Source organism: Spea bombifrons, chromosome 4, assembly GCF_027358695.1.
Source record: "Spea bombifrons isolate aSpeBom1 chromosome 4, aSpeBom1.2.pri, whole genome shotgun sequence".
Lineage (NCBI taxonomy): Eukaryota > Metazoa > Chordata > Amphibia > Anura > Pelobatidae > Spea > Spea bombifrons.
Genome location: NC_071090.1, coordinates 45,836,887 through 45,856,709, shown reverse-complemented (window position 1 = coordinate 45,856,709; position 19,823 = coordinate 45,836,887). Strand labels below are relative to the sequence as shown.

The window sequence follows — 19,823 nt, the reverse complement described above, 5'->3', positions numbered from 1 at the left end:
TTTACCATTAAAATGTATTTTCAGCCTTTCATGAGAACATATTTTAGGCAAAAAGTTGTAATATTCTACAGTGTAACGACAGGATTTATCACTATTTACCACTACGTACACATTGTAAACCATTGATTGACAAGTACTGTTCCGACATACAAACCTAGCATTCAGAAGAAATTGGCAAGTTTTTTTCCCCCTCTCTTTAATAAACAAAATGATCCGCTGTAATTATTTCTATAAAACATTAAATATTACATTTGGGATTGTGCTTCTGATACTTAAGGTTCAAAGAGCTTTTTCTGACAGGAGTCGCTGATACTGAGATTTTGGAGACTGGAACAAGCCAAAGGTGAGGCCATCGCATCCTGTCAAAAAACAAAACAAGACAAACGGAGGCCTGTCATTCATACAACAGCAACAGGACACGAGTGCTTAAAGGGAAAGGATTTATTACAAAATCTTTTACCATACTTCACCTCCCTAAAAGTAATCTAACCCGGGGGAATGGACATTGATCAAATTCAGCTTCAATATCATTAGGATACATTTATAGGGGAAAGAGAGAATTCTTACCTGGGAATTCCTTTTCCTTGTCCATTTCCAGGTGGCACATGAGAAGTAGGCTCCGCCTACCAGGTAGGGCAGGAAACACTATAAAAAAAGGACACCTCCCCCTTCCTCCCCAGTGTGGTTAAAAAGAAAGACTCAGACAAATAATAGCAAAAACCAATAGATTTTAATGGGCGGGGAAAAAGTGTGCCACCTGGAAATGGACAAGGAAAAGGAATTCCCAGGTAAGAATTCTCTCTTTCCCTTGCCATTCCAGGTGGCACATGAGAAGAATTAGCAAGATAGGGAGGGAAGGATTCCAGTCTGAAGGACACGACGACCAAATTGAGACTCGTCTGAGAGATGAAGGTTCAGCCTGTAGTGCCTTACGAACGTATGAATCGACCTCCAGGTCGCTGCCTTGCAAATGAGAGACGGAGACACCCCGGAGAGTTCGGCCCAGGAAGTTGAGACGGATCTGGTCGAGTGAGCCTTCAGGCCGGAGGGAGGTACTCTTCCCGCGGAGACGTAACATAAAGCGATAGCGTCCTTAAGCCAGCGGCTCACGGAAGCCCTGGATACTGATCTGCCCTTGCGGGGCCCCGCAAAGGACAGAAAGAGAGAATCGGATTTCTTCCAGGCCGACGTACGTGAGAGATATGACAGGATACATCTCCGCAGGTCTAGCGAATGGAGTTCCAGTTCTTTGGGATTCTTGGGATCCGGACAGAGTGTAGGTAGGACGATCTCCTGATCCGCATGGAAAGGGGAGACCACTTTAGGGAGAAACTCTGGAGGCAAACGAAGGATAATGCAGTCCGGCAGAATCCTGAGAAAAGGTTCAACTCTGGAGAGAGCCTGGATTTCGCTCACCCTCCTAGCGGAAGTGAGGGCTACGAGGAGGACAACCTTGTAGGTGAGCAGCTTAAGAGAGGTATCTACTAGAGGCTCAAATGGAGACAAGGTGAGTTGATGCAATACGAGATTAAGGTCCCAAGGAGGGACCGACGGCCGGATCCTAGGGCGAAGTCTACACATTCCCTTAGAAAATCTGGAGATCCACGGATGAGAAGCCAGATTGAAATCCAAGAAGTTACTCAGTGCTGAGATCTGGACCTTGATAGTAGCAGGTTGAAATCCTTTATCAAAGCCATCTTGAAAAAAGTGCAGCACCTCGCGGATAGATGGAGTGGATACTTCATGCACATTGCACCAGGCGATGAATGTCTCCCAAACCTTTTGGTACTTGGTGGCCGTAGAAATTTTGCGGCTGGAGAGAATGGTGTTCACCACAGATGCAGCTAATCCTTTGGAGGACAAGATCTCCCTTTCAGAAGCCATGCAGAGAGGTTGAATCGGAATGGATCTGGGTGGAGAACAGGACCTTGAATGAGAAGATCCTTCACCTGAGGAAGAAGCAAAGGTTCGTCTATGGACAAGGTGGTAAGGTCCGAGAACCAGATGCTGCGAGGCCAGAAAGGAACAACCAGGATGACTTTTTGAGGGTTTCCCCGAATTTTCCGGAGTACTCTGGAGATAAGGGGAAGCGGAGGAAAAACGTATGCGAGGTCGAAATCCCAGGTCTGCGAGAGTGCTTCCAGTGCTCGGGGATGACCGACTGGTGAAAGAGAAAAAAACTCCTTTACCTGAGCGTTCAGGTGCGTGGCCATCAGGTCTATCTGAGGAGTGCCCCATTTCCTTGTTATGAGGGCGAAGACTTTTTTGTTTAAGGACCATTCTCCTGGAGGTACTGATTTCCTGCTGAGGTAATCCGCCTCCTGATTCAGAGACCCCTTGATATGAACCGCAGAGAGTGTGCAGAGATTGAACTCCGCCCATCTGCAGATCTGAGCAGTCAGGGTCTGCAGGCGTCTGCTTCTGGTGCCACCTTGTTTGGAAAGGTAGGCCACCACGGTGATGTTGTCTGAAAGGATCCTGATGGACTTGTGCCGCAGGATTGAAGACCAGAACCTGAGAGCCCTCCAGACCGCCAGTAGTTCTAGAAAATTGATGTGTAGGCTTGATTCTTGGGGAGACCAGGATCCCTGGGCAAAATGGCTTCCCATGACGGCACCCCAGCCTGTCAAACTGGCGTCGGTGGAGATTACCACCCAATCTCTCGTCTGCCAAGGGAGACCCTGCGAAAGATTCTTGGTTGACAGCCACCAACGGAGTGACTCCCGAACGAGGGGAGAAAGCCGGACCTTCTTGTGTAGGGATGTCTGGGAGCGATCCCAGTGATCCAGTAAAAATTGTTGAAGGGGTCTTGCGTGAGCCAGTGCCCAGGGAACCGCCGGGATGGAGGAAGTCATGAGACCGAGCAAGGACATGACGGATCTGAGGGACACTGACTTGTACTGCAGGACTGTATGTGAGAATTCCCGTAACCTTAGGATCTTGTCCTGCGGGAGAAACGTCTTCTGTACTTCTGAATCGAGGATCATTCCCAGAAAAGACCGACGTCTGTTTGGCAGAAACTTTGACTTTAGGGGGTTCACTAACCATCCCAGTTTGTGGAGCGTCCTGAGGGAAAATTCTAGATGAGATTGGAGCAATGATGCCGAAGCTGCTATCAGGAGCCAATCGTCCAGGTATGGGACCACCTTTATGCCTCTTTGCCTCAGGAAGGCCACGACGACTGACATGAGTTTTGTGAAGATTCGTGGTGCTGAAGCAATCCCAAAGGGAAGCGCCCGAAACTGAAGATGCCGAATCCCTTGAGGTAGTGGAACGGCCAGACGGAGGAATCTTTGGTGGTCTTCTCTGATGAGGACATGTAGATAGGCGTCTCGCAGGTCTATAGTGACCATGAAGTCCCCCGATGAAACAACCTCCGTGGCGGACTTCAGGGATTCCATCCGGAACCTGTTGTATCTGATGCAGGCATTTACCAACTGTAGATTGATTATTAGTCTGAATTTCCCGGATGGTTTTGGTACGACAAAGACGTGGGAATAAGTTCCCTCTCCTATTTCTTGAAGAGGCACCGGGACCAGAGCCCTTTCGTGAATAAGGTTGTTGAGTGTGGAGAAGAATCCCGCTCTTTTCCAAGGATCTGTGGGAGACATGGACAGCAGGAATCGCTGAGCAGGTAGGTGAGTAAACTCCGGAGCATAGCCTTGATTGATGATGCGAAGAACCCAGGGGTCTGAGGTGATCTCTTCCCAGGCATGCAGGAAACCGGATAGCCTGCCCCCTACCTGAAACCTGCTGGCGTCAAAACTTCCCTGATTTGCCGTCCCTGCCTCTGCCTCTTCCTCTCTGGAATCTGCCTCTCGCGTAGGGTTTACCCCGAAAGGACTGGTACTCTTGATAGGATGTTGAGGGCCTGTAGGACTCCCTGTCTCTTGGAGCTCTGAAATAATTGGACCTGAAACGCGGTGGTCCCTTCCTCTGAGGTAACCAGTGCTTATCACCCGTGGTGGATTCTAGAATCGTGTCAAGGTCGCTGCCGAAGAGGTGGTTCCCCTGGAACGGAATGCTGCACAGCTTGTGTTTGGAGGCGTTATCTGCAGACCACGACTTGAGCCAGAGCGCTCGTCTAGAAACCGCAGAAAGTGCCGTAGCTTTAGCAGATGTACGGACAGATTCAATGGAAGCATCGGAGATGAAGTCAATAGCTAGGCAGGTGTCGGACAAGTTTCTTGCGACCTGCTCAGACCCTGGGATAGCTGCAAGATCTTCCACCGCTTGTTGGAGCCAGATCTTAATGGCTCTAGAAGTTGACGCTATTGCAATGGCTGGACGAAAGTTCGCCGCTGCTGCCTCAAAAGCCCTCTTGGCGGCATTCTCAGCCCGCCGGTCCATGGGGTCTTTGAAGTGGGACGCGTCCTCCATCGGAATGGCTGTTTTCTTCGTAGCCTTGGCTACTGCGGTGTCTACTTTCGGGACTTCCCAGGCCTCAGAATTCTTGCCATCAAAGGGAAACAGCTTTTTGGTTCTGGAAGACGTGAAGAATCTCCGGTCCGGATATTTCCACTGCTCCGTGATTATGGCCGAAAGCGAGTCGTGAACTGGAAAGGTCTGCGGCTTCCTAGAGTGACCCTGAAAAGGATCCGGTTTTGAAACTGGTATATCATCCTGTAGATTTAGAGTAGATCTGACTGCAGAAATTAGCTTCCCTGTTTCTTCGACTGGGAAGAAAAAGGTTTCTTCTTTAACTTCCCCCTCCTCATCCGAAGACTGGGGGTCATTAGACTTGTAGTCGTATTCAGAAAAGGGTGCCGAATAATCTTCCAGGGTATCCGGTAGAACATTTGGAGGACCCTGCTGGAAAAGATGATGCTGAGACACCGGCCCCTGAGCGGAGCTTGCCATGGCACGAAAACAGTCAAAGGTGGACTGCAGCTCCCCCTTCAACCAGGAGGTAAATTCTGAATTGGAAACATCTTTAGGCCGAGAGCAGGAGCTGCACATTTTGGCCGTAGGATCGTGTAGGGTCTTTTTACAGGATGAGCAGGCTTTATGTTTCGTTTTCCCCACAGACTTTCTATGTGGGGAGGCCTCAGAAGGAATGTCTGGATTTTTGTCTGACATAACTGAGGAGAAAACACAAAAATTATAACATCAGAAAGCAATGGAATAGGCCATAGAAATCTCTCTCTAAACTAGGAGAGAAAACACCTACTTGAAAAGGCAATATACAGTCCTCAGGCACAGGCAGGCAAAAAAAGAGGAGTAAAAAATCCAATAATACAGTACAGGTCGAAGAGCATGGAAAGATCTTACCCATTCTGGCGTTTTTATAGAGGCATTTAGGCGCCAAGGCCCGGAAACCGTCACATCCGGAAATTCCTCGTCAATTGACCTCTCGTGACCCCGGACGGAAGCCGGAGTAATTGCAGAGAGGAGATAATAAAACCGGGTGCCGAGAGATCGGCACTGCCGGCTTAAAGAAAACTGCTCGCGCCGGAGCGCTCTCCTGCCGCCGCACGCTGAGGATTCCCCCTCCCCGGGACGGAGAGAACCGGAGCCCGGGGATGTACGTCCCAGTGAGCCCCCTGGGCTGTGGGCAGCGTATAACGAGGACTGAGCCTCGTGTTACCGCGATTACCGCGGAGTTTACAGCCTCCGAGGCTGCCGCATCACCCTGGATCCACCGGGACCACTACCGGGTGTCGGGAGAGAGGACGCCCCCCCGGGGCTCCAAGAAAACAAAAAAAAGAGGTAAGCTTCAGCCTAACCGCTACCTGAGTAGGGCAGGAAACAACACTGGGGAGGAAGGGGGAGGTGTCCTTTTTTTATAGTGTTTCCTGCCCTACCTGGTAGGCGGAGCCTACTTCTCATGTGCCACCTGGAATGGCAAGGGAAATATAAATAAAACTAAAGAGCTAAGTAATCCTAGTCTCTTAAAATAGCGCTAAATTATATATATATATATATATATATATATATATATATATATATATAGCGCTATTTTATTTTTACAAATTGTCTCTTAAAAAAGATATATATATATATAATATAAACTTGTTGTTGGTATTTCTTGTGCTTCCCAAGCCTGACGAGTCCCATTAAGGACGAAACAGCTGTCTCGTACAGCAGGCAATTACTTTCAAGGGATCCATGGATAAAGTGGATATAGAGGCAAAAGGTGATACCTGTTGACCTTATTTGCATGCAGTTACCCAGAATCCCTTGTGGTTGTGGCAGCACCATGAGATTTCTGAGGGAACAACAAGCCTTCTGGCTTTTCTGGTGTCTGTAGATGAGTGTTTAATAATACTTCTACTACCCCCTTAATTTTAGGTGGAAGGGTTTTCCCATTACCTTTACCCACCACAACTTTTGTTATTCGTGTGTATATATCATATACATAATGCGCTATTTTAAGAGACAATTTGTAAAAATAAAACAAAACAAAATATATAATAAGGCTTGCACCCATCTTTTTAATGAGAAACATAAAGCTTCAAAAGCATACTAACTCTAAAACATTATCTTTTCTGCGCTAACTCATACCATGGTGTTCTAGCACAAAATGCTATGTTCAGCTTCCAGGTGAGTTATAGTATGTGAGCTAAAACTGCAAGATTATAAAAGACAAATCCTGCTACAAACGGTACGCTGGGCCCTGCAAAAGGCATGGTTTAGTCTCAGATGGTTTTCTTTATAAAGGGCCAATCCCACAGTGAAATACACAGCGCAACAGCTTACCTTGCAAGTCTCCACCCGACTTAACTTGGTAGGGGTTTGGAGTTCTATGGACACTCCTGCTCTTTTCTGGACGGGCGAGTGCCCGGTAGCACAGTTGGCAACATGTTCGTTGGAATGGTTTCCGGATACAGCTGCTCTCTCTCTGTGAGACGATGACTCTGGGGTTGTGACCTGCTGCGACGGATAATTAAAGCGTGGTGGTGTTTGCGGCTGGCTATGTGGCATTACATTTAGATCCTTGTCACCAAAATCCTTATTGGCCTTTACGAGGGTATCCTGCCGTGTAGGATTTAACATTCCTCTACTTTGAGCAAATTCCTCATTCAAACGCTGTTGCAGACGGGTTTTTCTTTCACGGGCCTTATTGGAAATTGCTTGGTCCAGTTGATTCATTTTGGCTACCACATATACACGCTTGCGGCCTCGCGTTATTGCTGTATATACATGTTTCCAATTCTGCCTTCCAGCTGAACCCAGTACGTACACAACTGTATCCTCTTCTGAGCCCTGAAACCCAAGCATTAGGAAAATCAATCGGATTCAGAGAATTCAAACTGAAGGTCTGCACGAGTAATATTTCTGTTTGAAAGATATGAGTTTATTTAGGGTTATCATGAAAATTATATATTTCTTCCAGGTTTTGAGTACTTATTTTTACTTTTGGAAAACAAATGTTTTAAAGAAATAACCCATATGTAATAAACACCCACCCCATATAATGAAGACTGAAAAATAGGTAAATCTGCAAAATGGACTATTAAATTAAAAGTAAAACTACAAGTCTACAAAAGTTTGTTATAACAGCATGACTTCGAACAACCACAAACATCTTACTTGGAACGTGTGAATGGTTCGTGCCCAAGCATGCCTTAATCCACTTCTACTTCTGAGAGCTTTATAATTCAAAGTATATTTACGATCCTCATCAGTTATAGTTAATTCTCGGACTTTGTTTATTTCCACATCCTGCAACGTGGAAAACAGACACATTAGGAAGGCTGAAAACATATCAGAAAACATAAGACTATTCTTGAATGCCATACACAGTATAAGATACATTTACTGGGTTGTGTATGCAAAGATCCTCTCTACAGCAGTAAAACACATTGGCCCCATGGGCCAACTGCTTTTATCCACAGATGGTTTGGAGATCCCAATATACTGACTGTTGGAAGTTACCCTTGAACAGCACACTAGGGCTGAAACAACTAATCGATAATAATCGATAATGAAAATAGTTGTCAACGATTTTCATTATCGATTAGTCGAATCGATTTTTATCGATTTTATCCTTATATAATCCGACCTCAAACAGAGAACGGATTATAACACTAGAACCCAGATCCCCTGCAACGCTGCGGGGGACCTGGATTCCCCTCACTGTCGGCCGGTGGGTGTCCGTGCGATGCGCACAGACAGCTTCCGCCTCTCCCCTCCACTTCCATACACCCCTCTGACTCCTCCCCCCTCCCATACACGTTCTGCCTCTCTCCCGACTCCCTGGTATTTTGTGAACCTCCATTGCTGACAGGCACTTTCACTGCAGCTTCATAGAAGCCTCAGCGTAAGTGAAGGTGAGTAACGGAGGCTGTCTACGTGCATCGTGCAGACCCCCACCGGCTGACGAGGTCTCCTGCAGAGGATCATCCTCTGTCAGCCGGTGGGGGTCTGCATCGCACAGACAGCCCCCGTCACTGCCCTTACGCTGAGGCTTCTATGAAGCTGCAGTGAAAGTGCCTGTCAGCAACGGAGGTTCACAAAACACCAGGGAGTCGGGAGACAGGCAGAGTGGTGTATGGGAGGGGGAGGAGTCAGTGAGGTGTACTCCATCAGTGGAGTATGGGAGGGAGGAGGAGGCAGAGTGGAGTATGGGAGGGAGGAGGAGGCAGAGTGGAGTATGGGAGGGGGGAGGAGGCAGAGCGGAGTATGGGGGAGGGGATGAGCCAGAGTGGTGTATGGGAGGGGGGAGGAGGCAGAGTGGTGTATGGGTGAGTTATAGTGGTGTATGGGGGTATAATGAATTTCAGGGTAGTAGAGTGGTGTATGGGGGTGTAATGAATTTCAGGGAGGCAGAATGGCATATCTGGGGGAGTTAGAGTGGTGTATAGGGGGAGGTAGAGTGGTGTATGGGGAGTATAATGAATTTCAGAGTGGCATATCTGGGGAGGCAGAGTGGTGAATCAGGGAGTATAATGAATTTCAGGGTGGTGCAGGGCATTTATGGGAAGCGGAGTGGCATATCAGGGTGCACAGTGGCATATAGGGAGGTATAAGGCATAAATGGGGGCGAGTGGCATATTGGAAGTTATAAGGCATATGGGGGTATAAGGCATATCGATATTAGGCATATCAGGGGGCATAAGACATATCTGGGGGTAAAAGGTATATCAGGGGGCTCAGTTGCATATCACTGGCATATGAGTATAAGGCATATCAGGGGGCACAGTGGAATCTCTGGCATTTAAGCGGTATAAGGCATATATGGGGCAGAGTAGCAAGCTGGGGGTCAGATGTACATAACTGGAGGCAGTTTGGTAAATAAAAGAAAATATAAACAAGGCTTTTTCTCAATTTGTATTAAATATGAAAAATAGTTAACATACGAATTAATATTTACTAATAATTTTGTATTAAAACCTAGTTTGAGAAACACTGTGTTTGGGTTCTTGTAGCTTTTATTATTATGTCAGTAAAATAAGAAGGTGAATAGAGAGAGAGAGAGGCCATTGCAATAAAGAGATGAAAGTGTAAATTGTACGTTTTTTATTACATTATTTTAAATTAAAAAAAAATTGCATTTTTTTTCCGATTAATCGAAACAATAATCGGCCAACTAATCGATTATTAAAATAATCGTTAGTTGCAGCCCTACAGCACACGCAGTTCATGCCAGTGCAATATGTAAGAGGAAGTGAGGTGCGGTAAGAAATTACATATCGGACATTTTAACACATCATGATTTAGAGGTATCTACATTTGGTCTCATATCTCATAAATAACCTTACATGCAAGAGAATGATTTGCAGGGAAGTACTTACATTTATTATGAAAAATATTTCTCCATTGCACAGTCTTTCATCCTCATTCAGCTCGCTTTTGACTTGAGCCTGTGAACTATGTTGATTATCATTCACATTTCTACAAGGTATTTGCTCCTTTGGGTCTTCAGTGCCAATCAATTTGGCGCAAGTTGCCTCGGTCTCTGATCCATCCTTAGCTGCCCTGGCGTATAAAGAGCATACATTTAATAGATACTATTGTCTGTTAAACGAACATTAATTTTGGCAAGGAGTAAACAACTCTACAAAAAGGGCATAAATCAGATCAGAGTACATAATACATTCAAAAATAACTGGAAGGTAGGGGCAGATGGGATTATTAAAAATGTGTAAAAGAAAGTACCGGGGGGGATGAGAAGTGCAACAGAAACATCTTTGCCAGTAGATACTCACCTTGTTACAAGATCTTTAACATAGGCATTTTTGGTGCAACACACCTTGTCACCACAGCGGAAGTCAAGTTTATCCTTATGAGTCCTTGGTGATAAAGAGAATGAAGATAGACAATTGTGAATGGGGTGATAACCAAATTAAATGAATGAATACTATGTTCTATGACAGGATAGAAAGGTGTCAGAACACGCAGTGCATTGCAGTTTGTTTGTTTGGGGCTGGATAGCCGCAGACCAGTCAGGGTGCCCATGCTGACCCCTGTCCACTGCAGAAATGCGCCTACAATGGACGGACCTCGGAGTAATGGAAGAAAGAAGCCTAGTCTGGTGAATCATGTTTTCTTTTACATCACGTGGATGTGCGTTGCTTACCTGTGAAACACATGGCACCAGGATGCATCCATGGAGACCTCACCTTGCAACTTACAGGACTTAAAGGATCTACTAATGTCTTGGTGCCAGATACCACAGCACACTTTCAGAGGTCCATGCCTCGATGGGTCAAGGCTGTTTTGGTGGCAAAAGGGGGACCTACACAATATTATGCAGGTGCTCATAATGTTATGGCTGATTGGTATAACTCAGAGTATCTAGTACAAGAAAGATGAGCTTGCCCAGAATTATGCATTGTCAAACAAGCGATTGAGTACTCACATCACTGATTTACTTATGCGCTGTGCAGGACCTGAGCTCTTCTTGCCCGAGAAACCCGATTAAGGTTGCAGCGTTTAATCTTATCCCAAACATGTTTAACGAATAAACCTATAAATCCCACTATTCCGCAACCATTCAGATAACTTTTTTCTTTTCCTGCAAGGTTGGATGTAAGTCACTTTAGCACATTTGCTATTATGGAATGAAAGGTAATTGATACAACCCCAAACTGAAGGACATCCGCCAAAGTATATCCTAGAGAAAGCTCAAACACTCAGAGTTTATGAATACTTTTACAGAATAACTCACTTGATACTATGTCCAGAATAATATTTGCAACACAACTCGTTTATGGACATGCAATCCTTCCTAATAGAATAGAAAGACAGATCAAATTAAAAAGATTCAGGACAGTGGTTTACACTGAACACATAATTAATGAGAAATAGGTAGGTATAACACGTATTGCAGGTACAAACTAAAAATCGTAAAAACAGAACTAATATAAATGGTTTGAGCAGTGAAGTGCCTTGCCACTATTTTCCCATTTCCACTGAGCAATGATTGAATGCCATATAGTTAACCGCGTAAACCGCATTCATTCACAGTTACAGTTTATTCGTTTATTCATTCAGCAGGATCATGCTAGGGTTGTCTAAGAACAGTGTCAGGTCACTATGATAATCTCCTTCATATCCAGAGCTCAAAATCATTCAACATCCACTGTAGCGCGAGATGGCAGGACAGGTCCAACACCATGTATCGTGCAGCCTCCGTGGAACCATACCCAACACATTCTATGCTGTCTGGGGGCTCTAGTAAAAGACAAATACGCCTAATAAAATAAGTTTACGTGTCTGATCAATTAAACGCAACGGTTGTCGGTCCAGCCGCCAGTACTCACACCGAGCTGTAGCCATGTCACATCCTGTAATATTTATACCATGTAAATGTACCTCGACAAGCACAGACCAATGAAACAAAGAGCAAACAGCTTTATCCTCCAGCTGCCGCCTGAATTTTGATAGCTAATTGCTATGGAAGTAATGACCGATCACTGCCAAGAACTTGATTAATTCCAAGAATTTTAGTTGAATTTATTTTGAGCGCCGTCCAGTTGGCTCTGTCTCCAGGTTATGGCTCTCTATAAGTACACTAAATATCAGGGCATTTTATTCTTGCCATCAAATAGAATATTTTATACAATGTAGGTAAATCTGTACTTTTTTTAGTCTTTAAACTTATAAGTAGCTTTTGAAATACACATACATACATTTATGCCATATGCATATTTTATATGCAACTTGATAAAGACCTCATCGTGAGGTCGAAACGTTGTTGTTAGTCTCTTTCAATAAATCTGCCTGATGGAACCCTTGAGTGCCTGGAGCCTTTTTCTATTTTGATATGCATATTTTAAACATGAAACAAGCAAGGTTTTATAATATAAGAATAGACACATAGAACACCCTATAATTCTCAGTATATCCTCCATTTGCTGATCCCCAGTCGCATTGCTTCTGCGGTAAGATCAATCAGCGGCAAGTGAAGCGCTGCTGTTGAACTACAAATCCCATCATGTTCAATGACATTAACCGGACAAATTTTCCCCTAGTGGTCCTAGACATTAAAGATGAGACCTGGCGGCAATCCATTGAAATACAAAGATACATTCAACTCTGAGGTCAAGAGATGTTTAAAACATTGTCTTCCCATTAATGTTAATAGTACACAGTTTAGCATATAAACTGGGTTTTGCCCCACTTTTTCTGACTGACTATCTTCTGCTACCCTTTTAGAAAAATGACTTCAACATTTCTTTAAAAAAAGCTGTTAGCAGCCGACTACAGGTAACGGTAACCTCTCTTCTCAAACAGTGAGAGGAGACAGTTTATGAGATACTAAACCCATATTCATTTTGGAGCATAGATTGCCCTTAAATAGCATGGACATTACCAGTTTCTGTGGTTTAAGGATTACTGGCAAAGTAAATAATCAATTACCTCCGGAAAGCAATAAATTGGGAATGTTTATCATCTTGTAATCCTGGTCCTTTTTCAAGAAGCTTCTTTATGGCACTGTGCAATTCTGATTATTATACAGAAAGAGTTAACAGGAAAGGTAAGAAAATAATAAGTTAATTTCCATGTAATATAAAGTACAAATATTTGTTTGTTTCCATGTCCACCTTCATTCTTAATAAGTACTTGAAAAAGAAAAACGCATTCTGAAATGGCCAACAAAACAACCTCCTTAAATGTACATAATATATCCATAAGATGCACACGCTCTTACATTAAAGCATATGCACATACAGAATATGTGAGGAAAAGCCTTCACACAATATGTTATTTACTAGCTGTGATGTGATGAGTGATAATTTGGACAATCTGGCTCATTTTTCTTTTATGGGAAGTTGTGTCTCAACTGTTCCTACTCATTCATACACAAATACTGAAACTTAGCCAAAGGCAAACAAGGTTTCCCTAGAACACTGGAAATTGTGCTGTGTTCCTTGTTACATGTGTATCTAAGCCTACCATCACAGGAGTACCCATTTATGATTATTTCCGAAGGCGGGAATACAATTTATTTTGTAAGAAATCTTGTTTGTATTTGCTGCCCTAGAAGGGAGCAGAAAGAAAGAAGGTTTTTCTTAATACTGAAATATTAGGGAAATGTTTATTTTTATATAAAAGGTGACCTTCTGAATCCTGAATCTTTATCATGCAAACATCAAATTCCAGCCTTTATGTTGGAAACTAAAAAGTAACTTAAATATATAGCGAGAAAAGGACAGCTTACCATTGTCACTTCCATCGGTGAGAGAAACTAAAATAAATCTCTTGTCTTCACTGGGCATTTCAACATCTGTATCATTAGAAAGCTGTATCACGGCATCAAATTCAACAGATGTTTGCTGAGAAATTCTGTAAAGAAAGCAGAAAAGGAATTGGAGGAAATGATGCATCAGAGAAACGTCACACTAAGGCAGCCATGGAATTTGATGACGTGCTGGTGGTTTAAATTAGTAACTTTTTGTCCATTTTGAAGGTGAGAGAAGACACACAAACTAATTGGCTACCCCAAAACCCTTAACCAGATCCAAAAAAATTCTAGCTAAGAGATCGGCGCAGCCTAAAACAAAGGCAGAATATCCACCATTAAATGAAAGCCTAATAACTAATTCTTGGTCCTTGAAACTTTGTGGTGCGTGTGTACATTGTGTTCACATACTAGTTTCAGTCTAGAAGTCAGAGCCAAACACCGTAGTGTCACCAAGAATCTGGAGAGCTTGGACAGTAGAAAACTCTTGCTGTGGTTAACACTTCATTACTCACTTAACCGATATGCCATGTTGTGATCTGCATTATACTCTATAAACTGTACATTTGCACCTTTGAGTTAGCCTGAAAAATTGACAACTTAGCCCCTTCAACCACATAAGCTCTTTACTGGCACACTTTGTGAACATGCACACAGTCTGATGCAAGCAGTTCTTCTCACCGTGTTGCATTATCCACAATGAGCTGCGACTCCGCTCTATGATTTGTCCTTAGCTCGACTGCCCATTTCATTTTATCCAGAGCTGTAAATATATCAGCAAGCAGGTTTCCAGGCTGAATGCTGGGTAGCTGTCTAACATCTCCTGTAGAGAATCCAACAAGACGTTGGCTTGGTAATTTTTTATATGAACGCTAAGCATAATACATCCATTGCTCAGTGTCATTTAAACCATGAAAAGGTTCTTTATACACTTTTAGAGGTAAACATTTTCTTTTACAAAAAGGTAAGAGTATTAGAACTGGTATATATATATATATATATATATATATATATATATATATATATATATATATATATATATATTTTCTACAGACAGGGCTATTATTTGCAAAGGCAAGAAAACGAAATCTGAAGTCACATAATTACCGCAGAATATAATATTATAACTGCACTGATTTTCCAAAAACCCCTTATCACAAAATCGGTCAGGATCACACACATATGTTATGAAACATACCAAGTATTATTAGCTTTGCAAGTTTGCCATGGTTGTAGAGTAACTTTAATGCAGTGCTTAATATATGAACAGACACCAAGCTTCCTTCATCTACAACCAGAACCTCCACTTTTGAATACTTCCAGTCATGTTTCTGATCAATATCAGCGGCACGATTTTTCCAGCGAGAGAAGCTGCATGTCACCTGGCGAAAGAGCGAGAGGGTACAGAGTGTTGATACTGCATTCATTAAAACAGCGGGTGAATAAACATTACAATTCTCTTTCATATAGTTCATCATCAAGGGCCGAACACAGGAGTTTCTTTTGCAAGAAGGGCCGAGCTGGCCATGTATAGTGCATAGATATATCAGGAAAGTCATTTTCAAAGCTTCCCCCCTATTAACCATGCATTTTTTTAGGTCTAGTCCAGCCCTTCTTGCAGGAAAAGCGCACTAGCTTTTTAAATAACGTTTATTAATTAGCCCAAGGCATAATAACCCAGGACTGAAGAAAGCAACCAACTGGCCAGAAGCTTACTAATGTTCGTGGAAATGTGCTATTAAATGACAAGGAACGCAAGAATTGTGAACATATATGACTATTGTCCTTTAACCAATGCAACATTTTTTTTTTATAGGTAGAAAGTGTAAAGTTATTTAATCTGATTTATCATTTGGGTATTTATCTTTTAATAAAAGGCAACAAACACTGAACAGCCTATAAGCAAAAATCTGAAGCACTCCCAAGTTGTTGCATCTTAGGCTTAATTTGTACCTGGTGTAAGGTAGCTGAAGGCAGGTCTGTTTTTTTCTTCAACAGAGAGGCAGCTTTCCCGGTGGGCGCAGTGAGTAAGATATGCATATGGTCTCCTTTTTTGAGACTAGATGTCATGTGCCCAAATTCCCACTCGTCAGAAGCATCCATATCGCTCTCAAGGGCTTTACATGCCTCTTCTATTTCTTTATTCTCCTTCCTGATCAAGAACTTGAACACGAGGCTGACAACAGTAGTCTTTCCACAACCACCCTTGCCACTTATGACAGTCACAGGGTTCGAACATATCATTTGGACAGCTCTTTTCTGGTCTTCATCCAGGGCTTTCGCACAAGGGTTTCTAGAGCAGTCACCAAGCGCCTCATCGTTACAGAAGGCTTCTTCGGGATCAACATGCTGAGCACCTCCCAGTACTTCATCTGCATCAACATCCAATATCCAGGGCTCTTTCTTTATAAGTCTGTGGATATAATCTGCAATATCCATTTCATATCGGTAAAGGCTGCACAGGAAGACCCTCTGCCCTTCCAACACCACAATTTTATTATCTTTTAAAAACTTCATTCCCTCCCATGCAAGCTCAGTTGACATGTCCCTTGAAACTGCTTTAGTAAGTTCTTTTTGTTCTACATAGGTATCCCCTAATTCATTGCACTTTCTCTTTAGTTCACTATAAATAATTAATGCATGTTTCTGGAGGTCAGGAATCTTTTCCAAGAGAGGTTGACAAGCAAGAAAGTTTTCCCAAGATGCCTCACAATGGTAAAGTTGTAACTCCCTATAAACAATCTGTATAAATCAAACAATAAAAAAGAACATGTGTGTTAAAAGATATTATTTTTCCCAACAGCGTACAGGATACCAGCGGCACGGACAAATCCTGACAAGGCTCGCTCTTGAATTGTGCTACTAGGTGAGAATGCTTGCAGAGCTGCGCACGTACAGTATTGCTCCATATAGGGAGATTGGACAGCATTACATTTTCTGAATCTGCAAATCTGTGAGTGTTATGGTCCATTAGTACAAACTGCATACTATCACAACTCAATTTATTAAAGCTAATTCAACACCGGTCCATAAGGAGAACATATGTTGCTACTCACCTGGCCAAATCCAAGTTTCCAGGGACTGGAATCTAATATGGCTTCAACCTGAGGTAATAGGTCAGGAATCTCCTTTACACCATGAGACTCATGCTTCCCTTCCATCATAAGCAAGCTTTTAACATGGCGTGGTAAAAGCCTGGGCAAATATCTCAATACCAGAGGAATGTCCAGGGCTTTCATAGCAATGCTACCAGCAGCTGTAGGAATGAAAATATGGAACACAGATTCAGGTAAAAAAAAAACAAAAAAAAACTGACCTTACACACACCCCATATATTTATTAAATTCCCCCCTGTACTCATACAAAGCTACAGCCAAAGTTCTGAGTGACACAGACAGCTCATGGGAAAAGGAGGACATACGTGATGTCATTAAGCAGTGGTCTTGGTCTGCCCCTGCTCCTTTAAATATAAAGTTAAAGGCAGACATACTTGATTTTTCAATCAAAGGCATAATCTTGATATTGTTCTCCTCGTGAAAGTCTTCTGCTATCTCCCTCAGATCACTGAAAGTCACCCTGATACTTGGAGGTAGCCATTCCAAAAAACGTTTTTTTAAAGACTCCTCAATTTTGCAAGTGCTAAGGAACAGGGGGAGCATGGTTTCCTCTCCAAGTACATCGTTTAGAAGTTCATACGACGGGTAGCCTTGTGTAAAATAATGCGAGGTGCCATGCTTCACCTCCACAGTCACAGACCACCATGGATCCAGCAAGGAGAATGGTCCTGTCACACGATGCTGCTGTCCATCTTCATCCTTAATAAAGACTTGGAAAAACAAAGGAAATTAAATATTTAACGATTTGAAAGTACATGGCTTTAGCTACTGGTCACGATGTAGAAATACCCAGCACTGTAAGATCACATTATTGATGCCCCATAACCATTTCATGTAAGAATTTGCAGCTATTTTCTATGACAGGGACTAATGATCTCTTAGCTAGAGAAGGGGGGGGGGGAACACAACCTAAGGTGAAAGCTTCTTCGTAGGGGGGGCTCTCAAAGTGAAATCCCTATTGTTTCTATCTCCCCATCATCTGGATTTTTGTTGCAGAAATATAGCTATATTCAGCAAACAAAAAAAATGCCACATACTAAAACCAGAATACTATAAAGTTTTGTTGATTGCACCTGTCAGCATGTTCTAGGTGACCCAACCCCCAGCCAACCCCCAACCAACCCCTCAGCAGCTCCGGTACCGATCCAGGAGCACATATTGCTCACCCGTGGTCTTCGGGGGGCTCCATGCATTCACCACGACTCCACCTTGGTGGATTTCGTCCGCGTCCAGAAACTGAGGATCGACGTCCTCAAAATCGTCAGCTTCCCCCTCGCTATCAGCGTCGCCATGTCGGGCCGGTTCATCTTTGACGGGCAGCAGCTGGCCCCGTAACACTTGGTAGTCAAGCAACCTTCTTCTGAAGCCCCGATACCTCTGGCTACTCATCATGCCTCACGTTCCAAATCGGCGCCAGTGACAACAGGAAATGGCGACGCAAAGAGGGCGGAAGTACGAGATGTCATTCTGGCAGGTTGCTTCATCCGCGTAGAGGAGTGGGCAGGAAGCAGAATTATTAACTTGTCTTTACAGTTATTTCTGGCGTCTGATACACATAAGATTAACTGCTGTCATCTTTTAGGAAATAGTCTCTATTTTCTATAGACCCATCAAGAGTTTTCTCTTTAGTAAAGAGGGCAGTCCTTCTTTTCTGAGAGCTGAAAACTCTTGCTGGGTTATCAGAGCCTTCTTCCCTCAAATAACAAGCAGGAAGGGCTTTACAGGCCCTGCATGATGTATAGTTGAAGCAGCACAATGAATGAATGAGCCACCTCCATTCCTACAGGAGACACTTGCCAGTGTATTGAATAGTGAAGTTAAAAACACAACTCTTCCTTTAGTGAATAGACCCCTGTGTGTCTGGAGAAGAGTAACCTATTTATAAATGTCATTTATAAGCAGGCATAATATAATATAATGCACATTATTGTGACATTTTGGCCATGGGACACTAACCACACATTCTAAACGTCTGGAAAAGGAAATCAATGGAAGAGACAGAGGTGTTGCGTTTCAGAGAGGTGAAGCATACCGTATATGTAAATGCTTTACTTTTTTCTGTTTCTAGGCACACCTATAACCATGCACAATAAAGCGTGCCCTTTGACCTATAAAATGTTGGAGAGTACACAGCAGGCTGGGCCGAAATCCCAGTTTTTGATGTTGCCATCAGCTGTGCACACTCAGTGTCCAAAATGATGCAAAACTGGGACTCCGCTTGCGGGACATGTCATGATGTCATATGCTGCGCCACCGTCAATATGCTTATGGCTTGTCCATGGTTGTTGTAGACTTTCATGCAAAAGGCTCATATTTAATGGTTAACAAGGCATTTTGCATGAATACCAGAAGAAAAGTAACAGATCCTGCTGTAAATGCTATCTGGAAACCTGACCAGACCCATAAGAAACTCAGTGAAACATAAAGAGAATCCAAGCAGGGCATCTTCAAGAATTTAGCGCATACCCAACAAATACCATTCAAAAAACACCTATATAATGCACAACTATTGTGGATTCCGTCACACTATATGGCATGTGAATTTGTGTGTGTCCCATTGAGTTTAATACAGATACACATTCTGCTCCGTGGACAATAAGGTGCTTGGTTTGGGATACAAAATAAAAGACACACAAGCTGTTCACGCACCAATTCCTGTTTATTAATGGGAAGCAAAGCATTGTAATGTTGCTGATTGTTACCACCGGATTTTACAATCTAATTTGTGATGCTGGCATATTGAATTGGCTGACTGTCTGTATTGGTAAGCAGGACAGAAAAAGTTGTTTAGGGATAGGAGGTCACATCATAAAACTGGAGGGAGGAAGATCACTAGGGAAAGAAGGTTTAGATCTGGAGTAAATAGAGGATAAAGTTCATAAAGAAAATGAACTGAGTGCCATGAATATCAGAGAGCAGAAAGCAGAAAGGGAAAATGTAGATTAGATGGGGGCGATTGGTCTTTATCTGCAATTACATACTGTCATTCATTTTGAAGTGAATTTTGTGGCATTGGGTCATGATTATCCCTCGGTAATGAAGACACTACTGACTGATTTGGACAGGTGGTGATTGTT

General features: G+C 43.2%; 1 protein-coding gene across 1 annotated transcript; it reads right to left on the bottom strand.

Moving 5' to 3' along the window:
- Nucleotides 1–197: 197 nt before the first annotated feature.
- HELB (DNA helicase B) lies at nt 198–18,146 on the bottom strand. Its single transcript, XM_053463669.1, has 14 exons — nt 17,913–18,146; nt 17,121–17,456; nt 16,687–16,886; nt 15,584–16,372; nt 14,829–15,012; nt 14,312–14,453; nt 13,610–13,734; nt 12,808–12,892; nt 11,114–11,173; nt 10,152–10,235; nt 9,738–9,921; nt 7,534–7,665; nt 6,700–7,206; nt 198–359 (listed from the first exon to the last, which is right to left on the bottom strand). The coding sequence occupies exons 1-14, from the start codon at nt 18,136–18,138 to the stop codon at nt 273–275; spliced, it is 3,141 nt and encodes a 1,046-aa protein (XP_053319644.1). The 5' UTR covers nt 18,139–18,146; the 3' UTR covers nt 198–272.
- Nucleotides 18,147–19,823: the final 1,677 nt, after the last annotated feature.

What these genes read in the sequence shown, in the direction of transcription:
- HELB (XM_053463669.1), bottom strand. Translation starts at nt 18,138, where the DNA reads ATGATGAGTAGCCAGAGGTATCGGGGCTTCAGAAGAAGGTTGCTTGAC. An exon ending in GGAAACTTGGATTTGGCCAG is followed by an intron (nt 16,373 to 16,686) that starts GTGAGTAGCAAC and finishes TGATTTATACAG; the next exon opens with ATTGTTTATAGGGAGTTACA. An exon ending in CACCGATGGAAGTGACAATG is followed by an intron (nt 12,893 to 13,609) that starts GTAAGCTGTCCT and finishes TATAATAATCAG; the next exon opens with AATTGCACAGTGCCATAAAG.